This window comes from Sus scrofa, chromosome 2 (assembly GCF_000003025.6).
Source record: "Sus scrofa isolate TJ Tabasco breed Duroc chromosome 2, Sscrofa11.1, whole genome shotgun sequence".
Taxonomy (NCBI): Eukaryota; Metazoa; Chordata; class Mammalia; order Artiodactyla; family Suidae; genus Sus; species Sus scrofa.
Window position 1 is genome coordinate 66,673,504 of NC_010444.4, and position 16,068 is coordinate 66,689,571.

Genomic DNA, 16,068 nt, shown 5'->3' on the forward strand with positions numbered 1-16,068 from the left:
GCCAGATTCTTACCTGGAACCCCGTTTTTCTCCTTATGGTCCTAAAAAACTCTTCTCCAGGAGAGGGCATAGTCTTTAGGGTCTTAGCCTTCTGTGGTCTCCTTTGCCTGGCAAAGCAATAAGGCCCTTTTTTTTCTCCTTCACCTGAAACTGTCTCTGTGTTTCTATTTGGCATCAGAGGACAAAGGCTGAATTTTAGCAACACTCCACAAGACTTCTCATAGAATGTTTGTTTCCAGAAAAAAAAAAATAATAATAATGGAGGAGAAAGGATTTCATACAACCTACTTAGAAGTAGTTATTCAACGCTTGCCTCTCCCATAAAATATCCACAGACCATCCTCCCCAATGCCATCCACCACTCTACGCAAACAAAATAAACATTTAAAATACTGGCTTTGTTATAAATGCACCACGGAAGAGAATAGTTGATAGATGATGTAAATAGAAGTGGGAAAACTGACTTTGGGAATATAGGTAGCGATCTGGAAATTTTATGATTTATTGCCAGCCGTACAAAGCCCCAGGGGGGCCAGGGACTTCGACTTGACACCCCGCTTCCCAAGCTTTTGGAAAACTCAAGAAGAAAAATGGTGGCCCCAGGGCAGAAAGGACGAGCTGAGACCCGTCAGACGATAGCTAATCCCATACCCAAACCCTGGAGAGCGCGTCACAACTGTCAGCTGAAAACCGTGCCGGTTGTCACCGCACAATCTAGGCTAGAAGAGGGGATGCGACAGTAGAGCTGCCCAAAGAGGTTCCGGGGCCGAAGTTCCTGCGCGAAGTGACGCAACAGGACGCTCGGGGTCCCGGCTGCCCGGCCAAGCCCCGCCGCGCAACTGCAAACAGGAGCGGACTGAGATCCGCGCCGCACCCCAGACCCACGCGTATCCGCTGACTCCAGCGGTGACGAGGAGGCCGGGTCAAATGAAAACCGGTTTGGCCGGCTCTGACCAGCCCCTCCGCTACATCTCTACGTCCGGGGCAGCACACTCACCATTACGTTTCCTGGGTCTGAGTACCTCCTAACGACTCCAACGACCAGTGCAGATCACAGGGGAACAAAGATATCGCAGAGTAACCAGAACCAGAGAACTCTACACGGGAGGCGACCTTGTACGCGGTGGGAGAAAAGGAGGAAGTCCTCGCTGATGCTGCGCGTCGCCCCACCCACCTGCTTCAACGGCTTCCCGGTTGGACAGATCCCAATACCCCGCCTCCTTGCGTCTGAGTGACAATCTGTAGGAGGAAGTCTGGCTCCACGGAATTACTTTCTGCGAGTGGGATGGGACCGGTCGCCGCCTGGCACTTTCGTTTGCAACATAACTTATTCCACGCCTAGGGTTGCCTCTGCTGTCTTCCGCAGCCCCTTCTGCCCTGGGATTCCTTATTCAGCTTCAAGATGGAGCAAGTACAGATTAAGAGGATGGCCCAGGCCAGATCTGCCTGGAACAAGAGGGTTTTAGGTACTCCAGGGGACAAGGGCTTGGTGTAACGCTCTGTGGCCATTCATTGAACTGGGCTTCTTCTTAAGAAAGCAGACATTTGATGAGTTCCCTGGTGGCTCAGCAGATTAAGAATTCTGCGTTGTCACTGTTATGGCTTGGGTCGCTTCTGTGGCACAGGCTAGGGAACTTTCATATGCCAATGGGTCGGCCAAAAAAACCCCGGTAAGTTCCCCGTTGTGATCAGCGGTAACGAACCCAACTAGTATCCATTAGGATGTGGGTTCGACCCCTGGCCTTGCTCAGTGGGTTAAGGATCTGGTATTGCCATGAGCTGTGGTGTAGTTTGCAGACTCTGCTCAGATCCTGAGTGGCTGTAGCTGTGGTATAGGCGGGCAACTGCAGCTCTTATTCAACCCAGAGCATGGGAACTTCCATATGCCACAGGTGCAGCCCTAAAAAGACAAAAAAGAAAAAAGAAAAAAAGACAGAAAGAAAAAGAAATGCCGACACTCAAATGTGAACTCACCGTTATAATAAAGATGCTGGCTCCATTTTCAACTTTGGTCCTTTACAGCACTGAGCCTTCCATCCATTCCCACTCATTAGGTACTTAAGCTAAAGAATCCCAGAGCACTTGGCTGTGGAAGGAAGTCTGCCTCAGTCAGCCCTAGCTGGGTGCCAGGATAAATCTTGGTCAAACTCCAAGCTGTGAGGTGTGTTCACTAGCTTCTCAGGTGTATACTAGAAGGAAATTTATCCCAGATCAGTGTTCCCTGTGTACTAGAAAATGTTGCAATGTCAACAGCGATAATATAGCTAAGGAAATTGTATTACTCTTTCCACCGATAGAAGAAAAACAGTAAGTTATTACAAAAATTGTAAACGATGTGAAATTTTATAAAAAAAAATTAGAATGCCCCCAGCTTTATTGAGCTATCACTAATAAAAATGCATTATTAGATTAACTGGTAATTACCTGATGCAGTTACCTGACGGCCTAGGATCCCGCCCTGTCACTGCTGTGGCTAGCATTCAATTCCTGCCCAGGAACTTCGGAGTACTAAAGGCAGGCCTCCCCCGCAATCCCCCAAAAGAGTTCCTGCTGTGGCTCAGTGGGTTAAAGATCTCAAGCTGTGGTATAGGTCTCTGATGTGCCTCAGATCCACTGTTGCCATGGCTGTGGTGTAGGCCTCAGCTGCAGCACCCCTTTGACCCCGAGTCTGGGAACTTCTATTAAAAAAATAAAATAAAATAAAATAAAACATGATGACCTGATACACTTATGTTGTATTATATAATTAAAATTTGGCACGAAAGTGGAATTTTTCCCCAAAGGAAATCCTAAAAAAACATTTTAATGGAGAATGGCAGAAACCACAGTGGTCTGTTATCAGAATTGTGTAAATATCAATCTCTCAGTTCAAATGTATTCATGTTCAATGTCTCTCTGTCTTGTTACAGTTCTCTCAATTCTGTAAGTGCACTGGTTATGTTCTCTGTAGATCTGGGGAAAAGGAGCCAGGGATGGAAGTTCTATTTAGTCCAGACAGAATGAATAGCCATGACTGGTCAGCACAGAAGGAAACTGGAAAAGTGTGTTAGTCCCTTTCAGTCTGGCTGGATTTAGGGGAGCGATAGGGTTGAGAGCCCTCCAAAAGTGGACTGCAAGGGGCTCTGAGTCAGTAAGATGAAAGTTTGTGGAAAAAAAAGTGCTGATGTAGCAGTTCATGTCTTGGCTCAGCCATGACATATATGACTAGTATCCATGAAGATGCAGGTTCGATCCCTGGCCTTGCTCAGTGGGGCAAGGATCCAGCACTGCCATGAGCTGTGGTGTAGGTTGCAGACTGGGCTCAGATCCTGCATTGCTGTAGCTGTGCTGCAGCTCTGATTCGACCTCTAGCCTGGGAACTTCCATATGCTGCAGGAGTGGCTCTAAAAAAAAAGAAGGAAAAAAGAGAGCAAGAGAAAGGGAAGAAATACATAGAAAATAAATAAAGAAAATAAAAAGGTGGCTCTTAAGCATTTTCACCACACAAAAATAAAGCTTAACTAAGTAAGGTGATGGGTGGTAGTTAACCTAGAAATTCTTAAACTCTCAGGATCTGAATTAAAAACTTTTCCATTGCAAAACAATTCATGCATTGATTTATTTGAACAGCTTTATTTAAACGTATTTTTCATACCTCTAAGGCACTCATTTAAGTATACATTTTTTATGCTTTTAGTATATTTGAAGATACATACAATCACCACAATTTTTGAAAATTTTTTTTCACTTCAAAGAGAAACTCTTCTACTTTCAGCTGTAAAAAACTGCTAATCTGTAGTTCCTGTCATGGCTCAGTGGTTAACGAATCCAACTAGGAACCATGAGGTTTCGGGTTCGATCCCTGGCCTTGCTCAGTGGGTTAAGGATCCGGCGTTGCCGTGAGCTGTGGTGTAGGTTGCAGACACTGCTCAGATCTTGAGTTGCTGTGGCTGTGGTGTAGGTTGGCGGCTACAGCTCTGATTGGACCTCTAGCCTGGGAACCTCCATATGCCGCGGGAGTGGCCCAAGAAATGGCAAAAAGACCAAAAAAAAAAAAAAAAAAAAGATAATTTCTGGAAAAAAAAAAAAAAAAAAGAATGACAGCATGGTTTTTTTCACGGGGAAGTTAGGAATCAATATTTCCTTCTGGAGTTCCCGTCGTGGCGCAGTGGTTAACGAATCCGACTAGGAACCATGAGGTTGAGGGTTCGGTCCCTGCCCTTGCTCAGTGGGTTAATGATCCGGCGTTGCCGTGAGCTGTGGTGTAGGTTGCAGACGCGGCTCGGATCCCGCGTTGCTGTGGCTCTGGCGTAGGCCGGTGGCTACAGCTCCGATTCAACCCCTAGCCTGGGAACCTCCGTATGCCGCGGGAGCGGCCCAAGAAATAGCAACAACAACAACAAAAGACAAAAGACAAAAAGCCAAAAAAAAAAAAAAAATTTCCTTCTTTGTATGTCAGAACACTATTCCATTGATTGGATAAATACACGTTGTTTATCTATTCATCCTTTCATGGACATTTAGATGTTTCTATCTTTTGGTTTCTATGATTACTATAAAGCTCATGTATAAGTTTTAGCGAAATGTGTTTTCTTCTGCTTTTCTTTCTTTTTTTTTTTCAAATGGCTGCACCCATGGCAAATGGAAGTTCCCAGGCCAGGGACTGAATCTGAGCTGCAGCTGTGACCTGTGGCAACTCAGGATCCTTTAACCCACTGCAGTGGGTGGGAAATTGGCCCTTGCCTCCACAGGTGGGATTCTTATCCCACTGTACTGCAGCAGAAATTCCAACATGTGTTTCATTTTCTTGGGCATATATCTAGAAATGGGGTTGATAGGTCATATAATTCTAGGTTTAATATTGGAGGAACTCTCAGACCTTTTTCTAGAGTAGCTCTGCCATTTTATCTTTGTTCCACCCTTATGAGAGTTCAAATTTCTCCATATATCCTCCATAAAAGTTACTAGCTCACATTCTGTCATCCTCGTTCCAGTGGAATGTCCTTGGGGTTTTGATTTGCATCTCCTTGATAACTATTCATGTCAAGAATCTTCATATGCCCTTGACCATCTGTGTATTTTATTTGGAAAAATGTTATTCAGAATATTTGCATATTTAATTTGAGTTACTTGACTTTTCTTTTTTCTTTTTAGGGCTATACTTGCAGCATATGGAAGTTCTCAGGCTAGGGGTGGAATAGGAGCTACAGCTGCTGGCTTATCTCACAGCTACAGCAACTTGGGATCCAAGCCAAGTCTATGATATACACCACAGCTCACTGCAACACCAGATCCTTAATCCACTGAGTGAGGCCAGGGATTGAACCTGCATCCTCATGGATACTAGTTAGGTTCGAAACTGCTGAGCCACAACAGGAACTCCCTGAATTTCTTGACTTTTTATAATTATGTTACAGGGTCCTTAAATATTTTTAATACAAGTTCCTTTTCGATGCTTGATTTGAAAATTTTTCATCTATTCCATAGGTTGTGTTTTTACTCTCTTGCCCCAAAATATTTACTTATTTTTTTTGTCTTTTGTCTTTTTAGGGCCACACCCTCAGCATATGGAGGGTTCCAGGCTAGGGGTCTAATTGGAGCTACAGCTGCCGGCCTATGACACAGCCACATCAACACCAGATCCAAGCTGCGTCTGCGACCTACACCACAGCTCACAGCAACACTGGATCCTTAACCCACTGAGCAAGGCCAGGGATCGAACCCGCAACCTCATGGTTCCTAGTTGGATTCGTTTCCGCTGTGCCACTATGGGAACTCCCTGTTTACTTTTTTTTTAAAAAAATTTATGTTTTTCTTATGGCCGCATTTGCGGCATATGGAAGTTCCTTGGCTAGGAGCTGAATCGGAGCTGAATCAGAGCTCCAGCTACTGACCTATGCTTGCAGCAAGGCCAGATCCTAAACCCACTGAGCAAGACCAGGGATAGAACCAGCATCCTCACAGACACTGTGTCAGGTTCTTAACCCCCTGAATCACAAGGGGAATCTCCTAAAATGTTTACTTTTTATTGTGCTAATATACACATACCATAAAATTTTCATTTTCACCACTTTTAAGTGGATACTTCTGTAGTATATAATATGTTGATGCATCATTTACACACAAACAGTATTGTCTGCCAACAACAGGGCACTGTGCTCCTTATTGGGCAGTCTCTGTCACCAGGAGATGGAGATTTCAAAGCATAGTGGTAAAACTGCTATCCCATGATTGACATGCTTTCAAGGTCTGGGAGGCAGCAGTGAATCTTTGTTCCATTACTTTGGAAATATTCAGAAATGCTTTTTTAGGAGTTCCTGCTGTGGCACAATGGGATCTACAGCAGCTTGGATCGGATCTCTGGCCCCGGGGAAATATATATTCTTAAAAGGGGGACGGGCAGTGAGCGAGAGAATTGCTTCTTCTGGATCAGAAGTTCTCAGACTTGGAAAAGGGGTCCTTGCTGAATCAGTATTTCAATAAATGAGCGGCTTGCCTATGAGGTCTGTTTGGGCGCATCTACGTGGTGCTACTTTATGCCTGAAGGAGCCCAGGTTTGTAATCTGGCTGGCAATATATGGGATACTTAGTGAGGGAAGATGTCAGGTATCCATGTCCACATTGCCCTGATCATTTAGATGGAAACTTTACCTTATTCCTACAGAAAAGTAAACAGACTAGAGGTGTTCACAGCCAAGGTTGAGGGTGGAACCCGTGACCCACCAGGCTGGAGTTCAGTGTCCAGGGTAGACTCTGTCATTAGTTAATTGCCATCTGTACATCTCCATTTCCCGTGTACCTCTGTCAAGCTATAAGATCAAAACAGGTTGCAAAATACCTGGTAGAGAAGACCTTAAGTCTGGTTGGGGCAGCTCTAGAGTTAGGTATCACTACCTTCCCAGGTCATTCCAGAATTCTGGTTGACCTCTTTGTAGCCTGTGGTATTGGGCAGGCCAACCAAGTCCCATTTATATGGCCTGTAATCCAGGGATACTGTCCAGTGACTAGGCAAACACTTATATCATGACAATCAGTCTTGACTTCATTTATAACATCTGTGGAGGACTTTTTTTCCTTTTAGATCTGTATACTGGCTTAAGTGATTACTTTCCAATTGTGATTTCCTCCATCCTATATCTTCTTACTTCTTTCCTATCTAGAGGAGTCCTTTCAGTATTTTTTAGAATGGGTTTAGTATTGCTGTATTCTTTTTGTTTGTTGGAGAAATGCTTCCTCTTTCTCTTTTAAATGATAATTTGCTGGGTATTCTAGGCTACAAATTATTTTATTTTATTTTGTCTTTTTATGGCCCTACCCTTGGCATATGGAAGTTCCCAAGCTAGGGGTCAAATCAGAGCTGCAGCTGCCAGCCTATGCCACAGCCACAGCAATGTGGGATCTGAGCCGCATCCCGCAACCTACAGGGCAACTCATGACAATGCCAGATCGCTGACCCACTGAGAGAGTCCAGGGATCGAACCTGCATCCTCATGGATACTAGTCAGATTAATTTCCACCGCACCTCAACAGGAACTCCCTCCTCCACCATCTGTGATACCACTCCCTGTAGAAGGTTTGAAGGTGCCATTTGAGTGAAGGACAGAACTTGAGCTTCCACGGGGGTTCCCCAATGCCAAATCACTCTACTGTAGGAGGAAGTAAAGTGTCCAGAATGGGTCTGCCAGGTGCTTGCACTGGCAGGAACAAAACTTAGTTCAGGTTCCCGTGTGTTATTTAGATAATGGCATAACCAGCAATCAAGCTGATTAGTTAAGGTGGCCATGGTTTGGAAGACTGCTATGAGTGGATATTGGGGCTGTGCTAAAATTGTTGAAAAAGCAGTAAGCGTTTTTTTATTTTTTTTGTCTTTTTAGGGCCACACTTGTGGCATATGGAGGTTCCCATGCTAGGGATCAAATCAGAGCTGTAGCAGCCGGCCTATGCCACAGCCACAGCAACACGGGATCCGAGCCACACATGCGACCTATATGCCACAGCTCGAGGCAACACCAGATCCTTAACTCACTGAGTGAGGCCAGGGATGGAACTCCCATCCTCGTGGATACTAGTCGGGTTTGTTAACCACTGAGCCACAATGGGAACTTCAGTACCAAAAGTTAGCTGAAGCAAGACAAAATTTGAAAGGGAGCCCATAGTGAAGGAACAGAGGGAGGATAGGTTAAGAAAAGCCATCTCCAGCCAATCTTTCTATAATTGAAAGAGAAGAGTTTTGTTTAAACTTTTCAGTGCTGGAGTTCCCGTTGTGGCTTAGCGGCTTAAGAACCCAACAAAGTATGCATAAGGATGCCAGTTTGATCCCTGGCCTTGCTCAGTGGGTTAAGGATCCCATGTTGCCACAAGCTCAGCAGGTCACAGGAGGGGCTTGGATCCTGTGTTTTACCATGGCTGTGGTGCAGGCTGGCAGCTGCAGCTCTGATCCAACCCCTAGCCCAGGAACTTCCACATGCCACCGGTGTGGCTGTAAAAAAGAAAAAAAATTTTTTTAATTTAAAATAATAAACTTGGTCAGAGAATTTTCCAGGTCAGGGAGGGGAGAGGCTTTAAGGAACGATATATGGAGACAAAGTTTTTGATCTGAGATCTTGGGTAAAGCTGTCTACTTTGTGATGTCATCTGCTTCTGGAGCCTGAGTAAGCCCTGGAAATCCTCAATATGAGGTCACTCATAGGGACAGCCTTCTAACTCTCCAGGAGGGTGATGATCTGGATCTAGCTTGGTGTCTCATTTGAGTCCAGGAGGATTTTTATTCTGATGACAGTGTAGATGGCTAGCGGTACTTCCTGAGCTTTTCCAGAGAGGTGACAATGTACATTTTCTTCTAGAAATGTTCATGTATACTCATCTCCTGCACTTAGAACTCAGGCCACTGCATCACAGAAACTGGCACAAATTCCTCAGGCCCATGGTCGGTCTGAGATTCACTCTGGCTGCTGGAGGAAAGGCTGGGCCTGAATCTGCTGCAAAGTAGCCTTGGCTGCACCTGCCCAACTCAGTGTGACAAAGAGCCAAATAATCTGTTCTCAACATGGCCTGTACTGAAAAATTCTATTTCAGCATATTCTAATGGAAACACAACAACAGAACACAATATTCATGAACCCCAAGATAATTCGTCTTAAAATGAAGATTTATAGGCATTCCTGTTGTGGCTCAGCAGTAACAAACCCAGCTAGTATCCATAAGGACACAGGTTTGATCCCTAGCCTTGCTCAATGGGTTAAGGATCCAGTGTTGCTGCAAGCCTAGGCCAGCAGCTACAGATCTGATTTGACCCCTAGTCTTGGAACCTCCATATGGCCCTGGTGTGGCCCTAAAAAGACAGAAAAAAAAAAGAAAGAAAGAAAAAGAAAAGAAAAGAAAATCAGACTTCTTTTCAGAAACAATGCAATGAAAAAAAATAAGAGTGGAGTAAAAGATTTAATATTTTGGAGTTCCCATGTGGTTCGGAGGGTTAAGGATCTGGCACTGTCACTGCAGTGGCTTGGGTTGCAGTTGTGGCACAGGCTCAATCCCTGGCCCAGGAAATTTCACATGCTGTAGGCGTAGCCCCCTAAAAACATTTAATGTTTGAAATTAAAAATGCTGTCCTAGAATTTTGTGTCAAGCAAAACTGTCTTCCGAAAATAAAGGAGGAATAAAGACTTTCTGAGATAAAAATTGAGACTCTGTCTTAGTACATGTACTTTGGAAAAGACATGAAAAAAAACTCATCAGAAAGAATGCAAACACTGAAGATGCAGGGTTAGAGAAAAAAATGAAGATAAAATATCCTTCATATTTCTCACCATATTTAATGTAACAGATAAACATTTTGTTTAAAATATTTGCAACAGGAGTTCCCGTTGTGGCTCAGCACTAAGGCACCTGAGTAGTATCTATGAGGATGCGGGTTCAATCCCTGGCCCCGCTCAGTGGGTTAAGGATCTGGTGTTTTTTTGCAACAATATGTGAAATATATTTAGGTCATAGTTTTTTTTTTTTTTTTTTTTGGTTTTTTTAGGGCCTCACCTGTGGCATATGGAAGTTCCCAGACTAGGGTCAAATTGAAGCTATAGCTGCTGGCTACACACAGCTCACCACAATGGTAACACTGGATCATTAATGGGTTAACATTGAGCTAAAAATTATTATTTTTTTAATGGTAGCACTTGGCATATGGAACTTCCAGGGCAGGGGATTAAACCTGAACCTTTGCTGTGACCCCAAGCCACTACAGTTGGATTATTAGTTATTATTATTTTAGCTTTTTAGGGCCGTGCCCATGGCATGTGGAAGTTCCTAGGCTAGTGGTCGAATGGGAGCTGTAGCCCCTGGCCTACACCACAGCCATAGCAACTTTGGATCCAAGCTCCATCTGTGACCTACACCACTACCTTTGCCACAACGAGAACTCACTGGATTCTTTTTTTTTGTTTTTAATTATATGGCTGCACCAAGGCGTATGGAAGTTCTTGGGCCAAGGATTGAATCTGAACCACAATTGCAACCCATGCCACAGCTGTGCCAAAGCTGGAATCTTTAACCCACTGAACCAGGCTGGGGATCGAACACACACCTCCACAGCGATTCAAGTTGCTGCAGTCGGATTCTTAACCCACTGTGCCACAGCGGGAATTCCAATCTTTGTTTATTCTGGGGTGATAATCTATTTCTCCTTTTTGGATCATGTAATCCACTCACATTTAGTATTATTGATGTAGTTGTAATTACACTTACCATTTTGCTTTTTGTTTTCTACAATTCTTTTTTTTTTTTTTGTCTTTTGTCTTTTGTCTTTTGTTGTTGTTGTTGCTATTTCTTGGGCCGCTCCCGCGGCATACGGAGGTTCCCAGGCTAGGGGTTGAATTGGAGCTGTAGCCACCGGCCTACGCCAGAGCCACAGCAACACGGGATCCGAGCCGCGCCTGCAACCTACACCACAGCTCACGGCAACGCCGGATCGTTAACCCACTGAGCAAGGGCAGGGACCGAACCCGCAACCTCATGGTTCCTAGTCGGATTCGTTAACCACTGCGCCACGACAGGAACTCCTCTACAATTCTTATGTTGTTTTTAGTTCTTAGTCCTCCATTATAACTTTCTTTTGCATTACCTGAATATTTCCAAGTGTAATACTTCCATTTTTAAAAGATTTCTGTATTATACATTTAAAAAAAATTTTAGAGGCTGCTCTTTAACCATATACTCACGGAGCTCCCGTTGTGGCTCAGTGGTTAGCGAATCCAACTAGGAACCATGAGATTGTGGGTTCGATCCCTGGCCTTGCTCAGTGGGTTAAGGATCTGGCGTTGCCATGAGCTGTGGTGTAGGTTGCAGACGCGGCTTGGATCCTGCATTGCTGTGGCTCTGGCGTAGGCGGCTACAGCTCTGATTAGACCCCAGCCTGGGAACCTCCATATGCCGAGGGAGTGGCCCTAGAAATGGCAAAAAGCCAAAATATATATATATATATATATACTATTTTATTAAAATGAGACTCAGATTCATACTAGCTTAATTCCAGTGATACATGGAAACATTACTTATATTAAGCTCTATTCTCTTTTGCCATTTTTTAAGTGTTATGCAGATTATATCAATTTATGATATAATCCTCCTATCTATTTTCTTACAATTACTTACCATTTGTGGTCGTTATCCATAGAAACTCTACCTGAAGTACAGTGTTTTTAATATATATTTTAATATTAGAGCCCTGCTGTTATGGTACAAAGGTGTTTTTGTTGAAAATGTTCTCTCTGGAGTCCCTGTTGTGGCTCAGTGGAAACGAACCTGACTAGGATCCATGAGGACACAGGTTCGATCCCTGGCCTTGCTCAGTGGGTTAAGGATCTGGTGTTGCTGTGAGCTGTAGTGTAGGTCGCCAATGCAGCTTGGATCTGGCATTGCTGTGGTTGTGGTGTAGGCCAGCAGCTGCAGCTCTGATTCAACCCCTAGCCTGGGAACTAAAAAGACAAAAGAAAGGAAGGAAGGAAGAAAGAAAGAAAGAAAATGTTCTTTTATGATTAAACCTGTTCTGTTTTGGTGGGACAGAAATTTGGGACAAGAAACACCATAAGTTTCTTATCATTGATTCCTCCTGATTTGTCAAAGAGGAATCTTGAAGGTAGAGAGTCACTGCTATAACGTGAGTTTGATCCCTGGCCATGGAACTTCTACATGCCTTGGGTGCAACAAAAAAACAAAACAACAAAATTCTCCATGCTGTTACTGTTGCTTCCCACTTCTCCACACCACGCCTGCAACTCTAAGCATATGGACATGAAATTGGGAACAGCAAAAATAGGGTATAGGGCCTTGTAAATCAGTGAAACAAAAGACTTCCAGCCAGGGAGTTCTCACTGTGGCTCACCAGGTTATGAACCTGACTAATGTCCATGAGGATGGAGGTTCAATTTCTGGCTTTGCTCAGTGGGTTAAAGATCTGGCGTTGCCTAGGGCTGTGATGTAGGTTGCAGAAACAGATCAGATCTGACATTGCTGTGGCTGTGCCTGTGCCCAGCAGCTGCAGCTGTGATTCAACCCCTAGCCTGGGAACTTCCATATGCTGCAGATGTGGACCTAAGGGGTGGGGGGGACTTCCAGCCATCCTTGATGAAAAGCAATTGAAAATTTGCCATTTCTCCCTTTATTCTCATTTAGGATATTATTCAAAATGATGCCCTCTTTCTGCAGTTCATCTCAATTATCCTTGCATGACTGCCTCTAAACATCCAAAGAAAATCTTTGGTTTTCTATTGGGAAATCACAGTGCTGCAGAGACAGAATCTAAATGGGCTGGAGTGATGCAGATGACACTCCTGTTTCTCTAAATGGGAGGAATGAAGTTTTCAATGTACATATCGTACACTCAGCAGCAAGATGAAAATGTCAAATCCTGTCATATATCCTCCCCTGTGACACTAAACACAACAGAAACCACACGTATCTGGCCAAAATCAACAAGATGTCTCAATTCTCAGGTGAAAAAGTAAAAATGACACCCTCACTCATTGAAGCTCCTGCCTTCATAGAAAATACACACACACACACCCCAGCTTCCCTATATATCTAACATTTCTTCTACTTTCCTTGAAAGTCCTTATTGGAGTTCCCTGGTGGCCTAAGAGTTAAAGCATATGGCACTGTCACTGCTGTGACTTGGTTCACTGCTGTGGCACAGGTTTGATCCCTGGCCCAGGAACTTCCACATGCCATGAGGATGGTAAAAAAAAAAAAAAAAAAAAAAAAAAAAAAAAAAAAAAAGGAAGAAAGAAAGAAAGAAAAAACAAAAAGTCCGTCACATAAACCAAAGGAATATTATTTCTTAACCATTTCTTTTTTTAATTTATTTTTATTTTATTTTTAGTGCCACACCTGTGCCATATGGAGGTACCAAGGCTAGGGGTTGAATTGGAGCTGCAGCTGCCAGCCTACACCACAGCCATGGCAACACAGGATCTGAGCCTTGTTTGCAAGCTAGCTACACCTCAGATCACAGCAAAATCAGATCCTTAACCCTCTGAGCGAGGGATCAAACCTGCGTTCTCATAGATACTAGTCTGGTTTGTTACCACTGAGCCAGGAGGGGACTCTTTTTTTTTTTTTAAATGGCCACTCTTGTGGCATATGGAAGTTCCTGGGCCAGGGGTCAAATCGGAGCTGCAGCTGCGGGTCTAAACCACAGCCACAGCAGTATCAGATCCAAGCTGCATTACGACCTGTGCCACAGCTTGTGGCAACACCAGATCCCTAGTCCACTGAGCGAGGCCAGGGACCAAACCCACATCCTCACAGAGATAACATCAGGCCTTAATCAACTGAGCCACAACAGGAACTCTGTTAACCACTTCTTTTTCCCACGAAAATACAAACACTATCACCGTAAAAACCTATTTCACACCAGTACATCCAAATCCTACAGTGCCTTCTTTGTGCTAAATTGGGTACACTGATCTAAAGCATATGACAAGGACAGATGTTGAAACCCTAACATCAAGAATAGTCATTCAGAGGGGGTTCACCAGCAAAGTAGTCCTATCTTCCTCTTGTGCTAGATTTGTATTGAGCCACAATTAACCAAATTTTATAGGCCTAAGTTAGGTCATAAAGAAGATTTTCAAAACATTACCTAGCACGCTAAAAAGTAAATTTATGTATTTTATAACTCCATCAATAACAATGGTAAAAGATAAAATTTGAAATTGTAAAAATAAACAATAGTTCTCTCTTCTTACTAATATAATTGAATGAAGCTTCTTAGTAATTAAGTTTAGCTTCATGACATTGTTTTTGCCTTCAAGAAAATGATTATGATCGCCAATGAGAGAATAAAGTTTATTGCCTGAAATCATCCAATAAAGAAAAATATCTTGCTACCCTGAACAGCAAATTCTCTAACACAAGTGAAAATCCTGTAAGAACCCATTTTCAGCACCCTGTTACTCCTATACACCAGTCTTTCATGCTTTGTAATCATTATTAATAGAATTCTCTCTTTTTTTTCCCTTCTTTACTTTTTCTTTTTAGGGCCACACCTGAGGCATATGGAAGTTCCCAGGCTAGGGGTTAAATTGGAGCTACAGCTGCGAGGCTGCACACAGCCATAGCAATGCCGAAACTGAGCCGCATCTGCTACATATGTCACTGTCTGTGGCAACGCCAGATACTTAAGCCACTGAATGAGGCCACGGATCAAACCTGCATCCTCATGGACACTAAGTCGGGTTATTAACCTACAGAGCCACAATGGGCACTCTGTATTAACTGAATTCTTTATACCCCAGTATTTGACTAGAGGTGTGATCCTGAGGGTCACTGGCATGATGGCACTGAAAAAATCAGTTTAACCGTTTTTTTTTTTGTCTTTTTTTGGCCATTTCTTGGGCCACTCCTGTGGCATATGGAGGTTCCCAGGCTACGGGTCTAATCAGAGCTGTAGCCACCGGCCTACGCCAGAGCCACAGCAACACAGGATCTGAGCCATGTCTGTGACCTACACCATAGCTCACGGCAACACCAGATCCTTAACCCAATGAGCAAGGCCAGGGATCGAACCCTCAACCTCATGGTTCCTAGTCGGATTCGTTAACCAATGCGCCACGACGGGAACTCCAGTTTAACCTTTTGCAGTTAAGAATTTGTAAGGAATTAGTTTCATGACAAAAATTAGAACTTAAGAAAATGGCTGAGTAAAAAAATAGACTAATTTTTATGCACAAGATAAAATTGACTAATATTTTACAATAATTAAATGAAGAAAACTGTAAGGTTTATCTGAATATTCATAAGTATAATGGAAATTTTAAAATATTCTCTGAGGAAATGAAAGCCCTAATACTTGGTAGCACACAAAAGCTTCAAGAGATGGGATTAAGATGGCAGAATAGAAGGATTGGAGCTCACCTTTTCTCATGAAAACAACAAAATTACAACCAAATGCTGAACAACCTTAAACCAAATGGACAGGAAACTTTCAAAAAAGATATCCTACTCTAGAAGACAAAGAGGAGGCCACATAAAGATGGTAGGAGGGGCAATTACATGATATAAATAAATCCATACCTACTGGGTAGGCAGCCCACAGACTGGAAAATAACTATATCACTGAGACTCACCTATGGGAGTGAGAGTTCTGAGCCCCATGTCAGGTCCCCATGTCTGGGAATCTGGCATTGGTAGAAAGAGCCCCTGGAGCATCTGGCATTGAAGGCCAGTGGGGCTTGTGTGCAGGAGCTCCACAAGACTGGAGGAAACAGAGACCCCATTCTTAAAAGGGGCACACAGGTTTTCATGTGCACTGGATCTCAGGACAAAGCAGAAACCTCATAGGAACCTGGGTCGGACCTGACTGAAGTTCTTGGAGGATCTCTTGGGAAATAAGGGGGTGACTGTGGCTCATTGTAGGGGAAGGACATTGGAGGCAAAGGTCTCAGGAATATTCATCAGCATGTATTCCTCTAGAGGTGGCTATTTTGGGAAAATCTGGCCCCACCCACCAGTGCTGAGAAGCCCCAGGTCAAACAATAATCCAGGTGGGATCACAGCCCCACCCAGCAGTAAAGAGTCTGCCTAAAGACTCCCCAGGTA

The 16,068-nt window shown here is 43.7% G+C and overlaps 1 protein-coding gene across 4 annotated transcripts in view; it reads right to left on the reverse strand.

Moving 5' to 3' along the window:
• Window positions 1–16,068, reverse strand: part of LOC106508100 (zinc finger protein 791-like) — a 60,906-nt gene that overhangs the window by 23,061 nt on the left and 21,777 nt on the right. The window contains exons 1-2 of one of the 4 annotated variants that reach the window (XM_021083741.1): window positions 998–1,198; window positions 14–107 (exon numbers count right to left, since the gene is read on the reverse strand). The exons of 1 other annotated variant lie outside the window; for it this stretch is intronic. In XM_021083741.1, coding sequence (XP_020939400.1) covers window positions 14–70 — 57 coding nt within the window. In that variant the 5' untranslated portion in view covers window positions 71–107; window positions 998–1,198. Of the gene's footprint in view, window positions 1–13; window positions 108–651; window positions 940–997; window positions 1,199–16,068 lie in introns of those variants that run through there. 2 more of the 4 variants (XM_021083742.1, XM_021083743.1) reach the window with 2 other exon arrangements.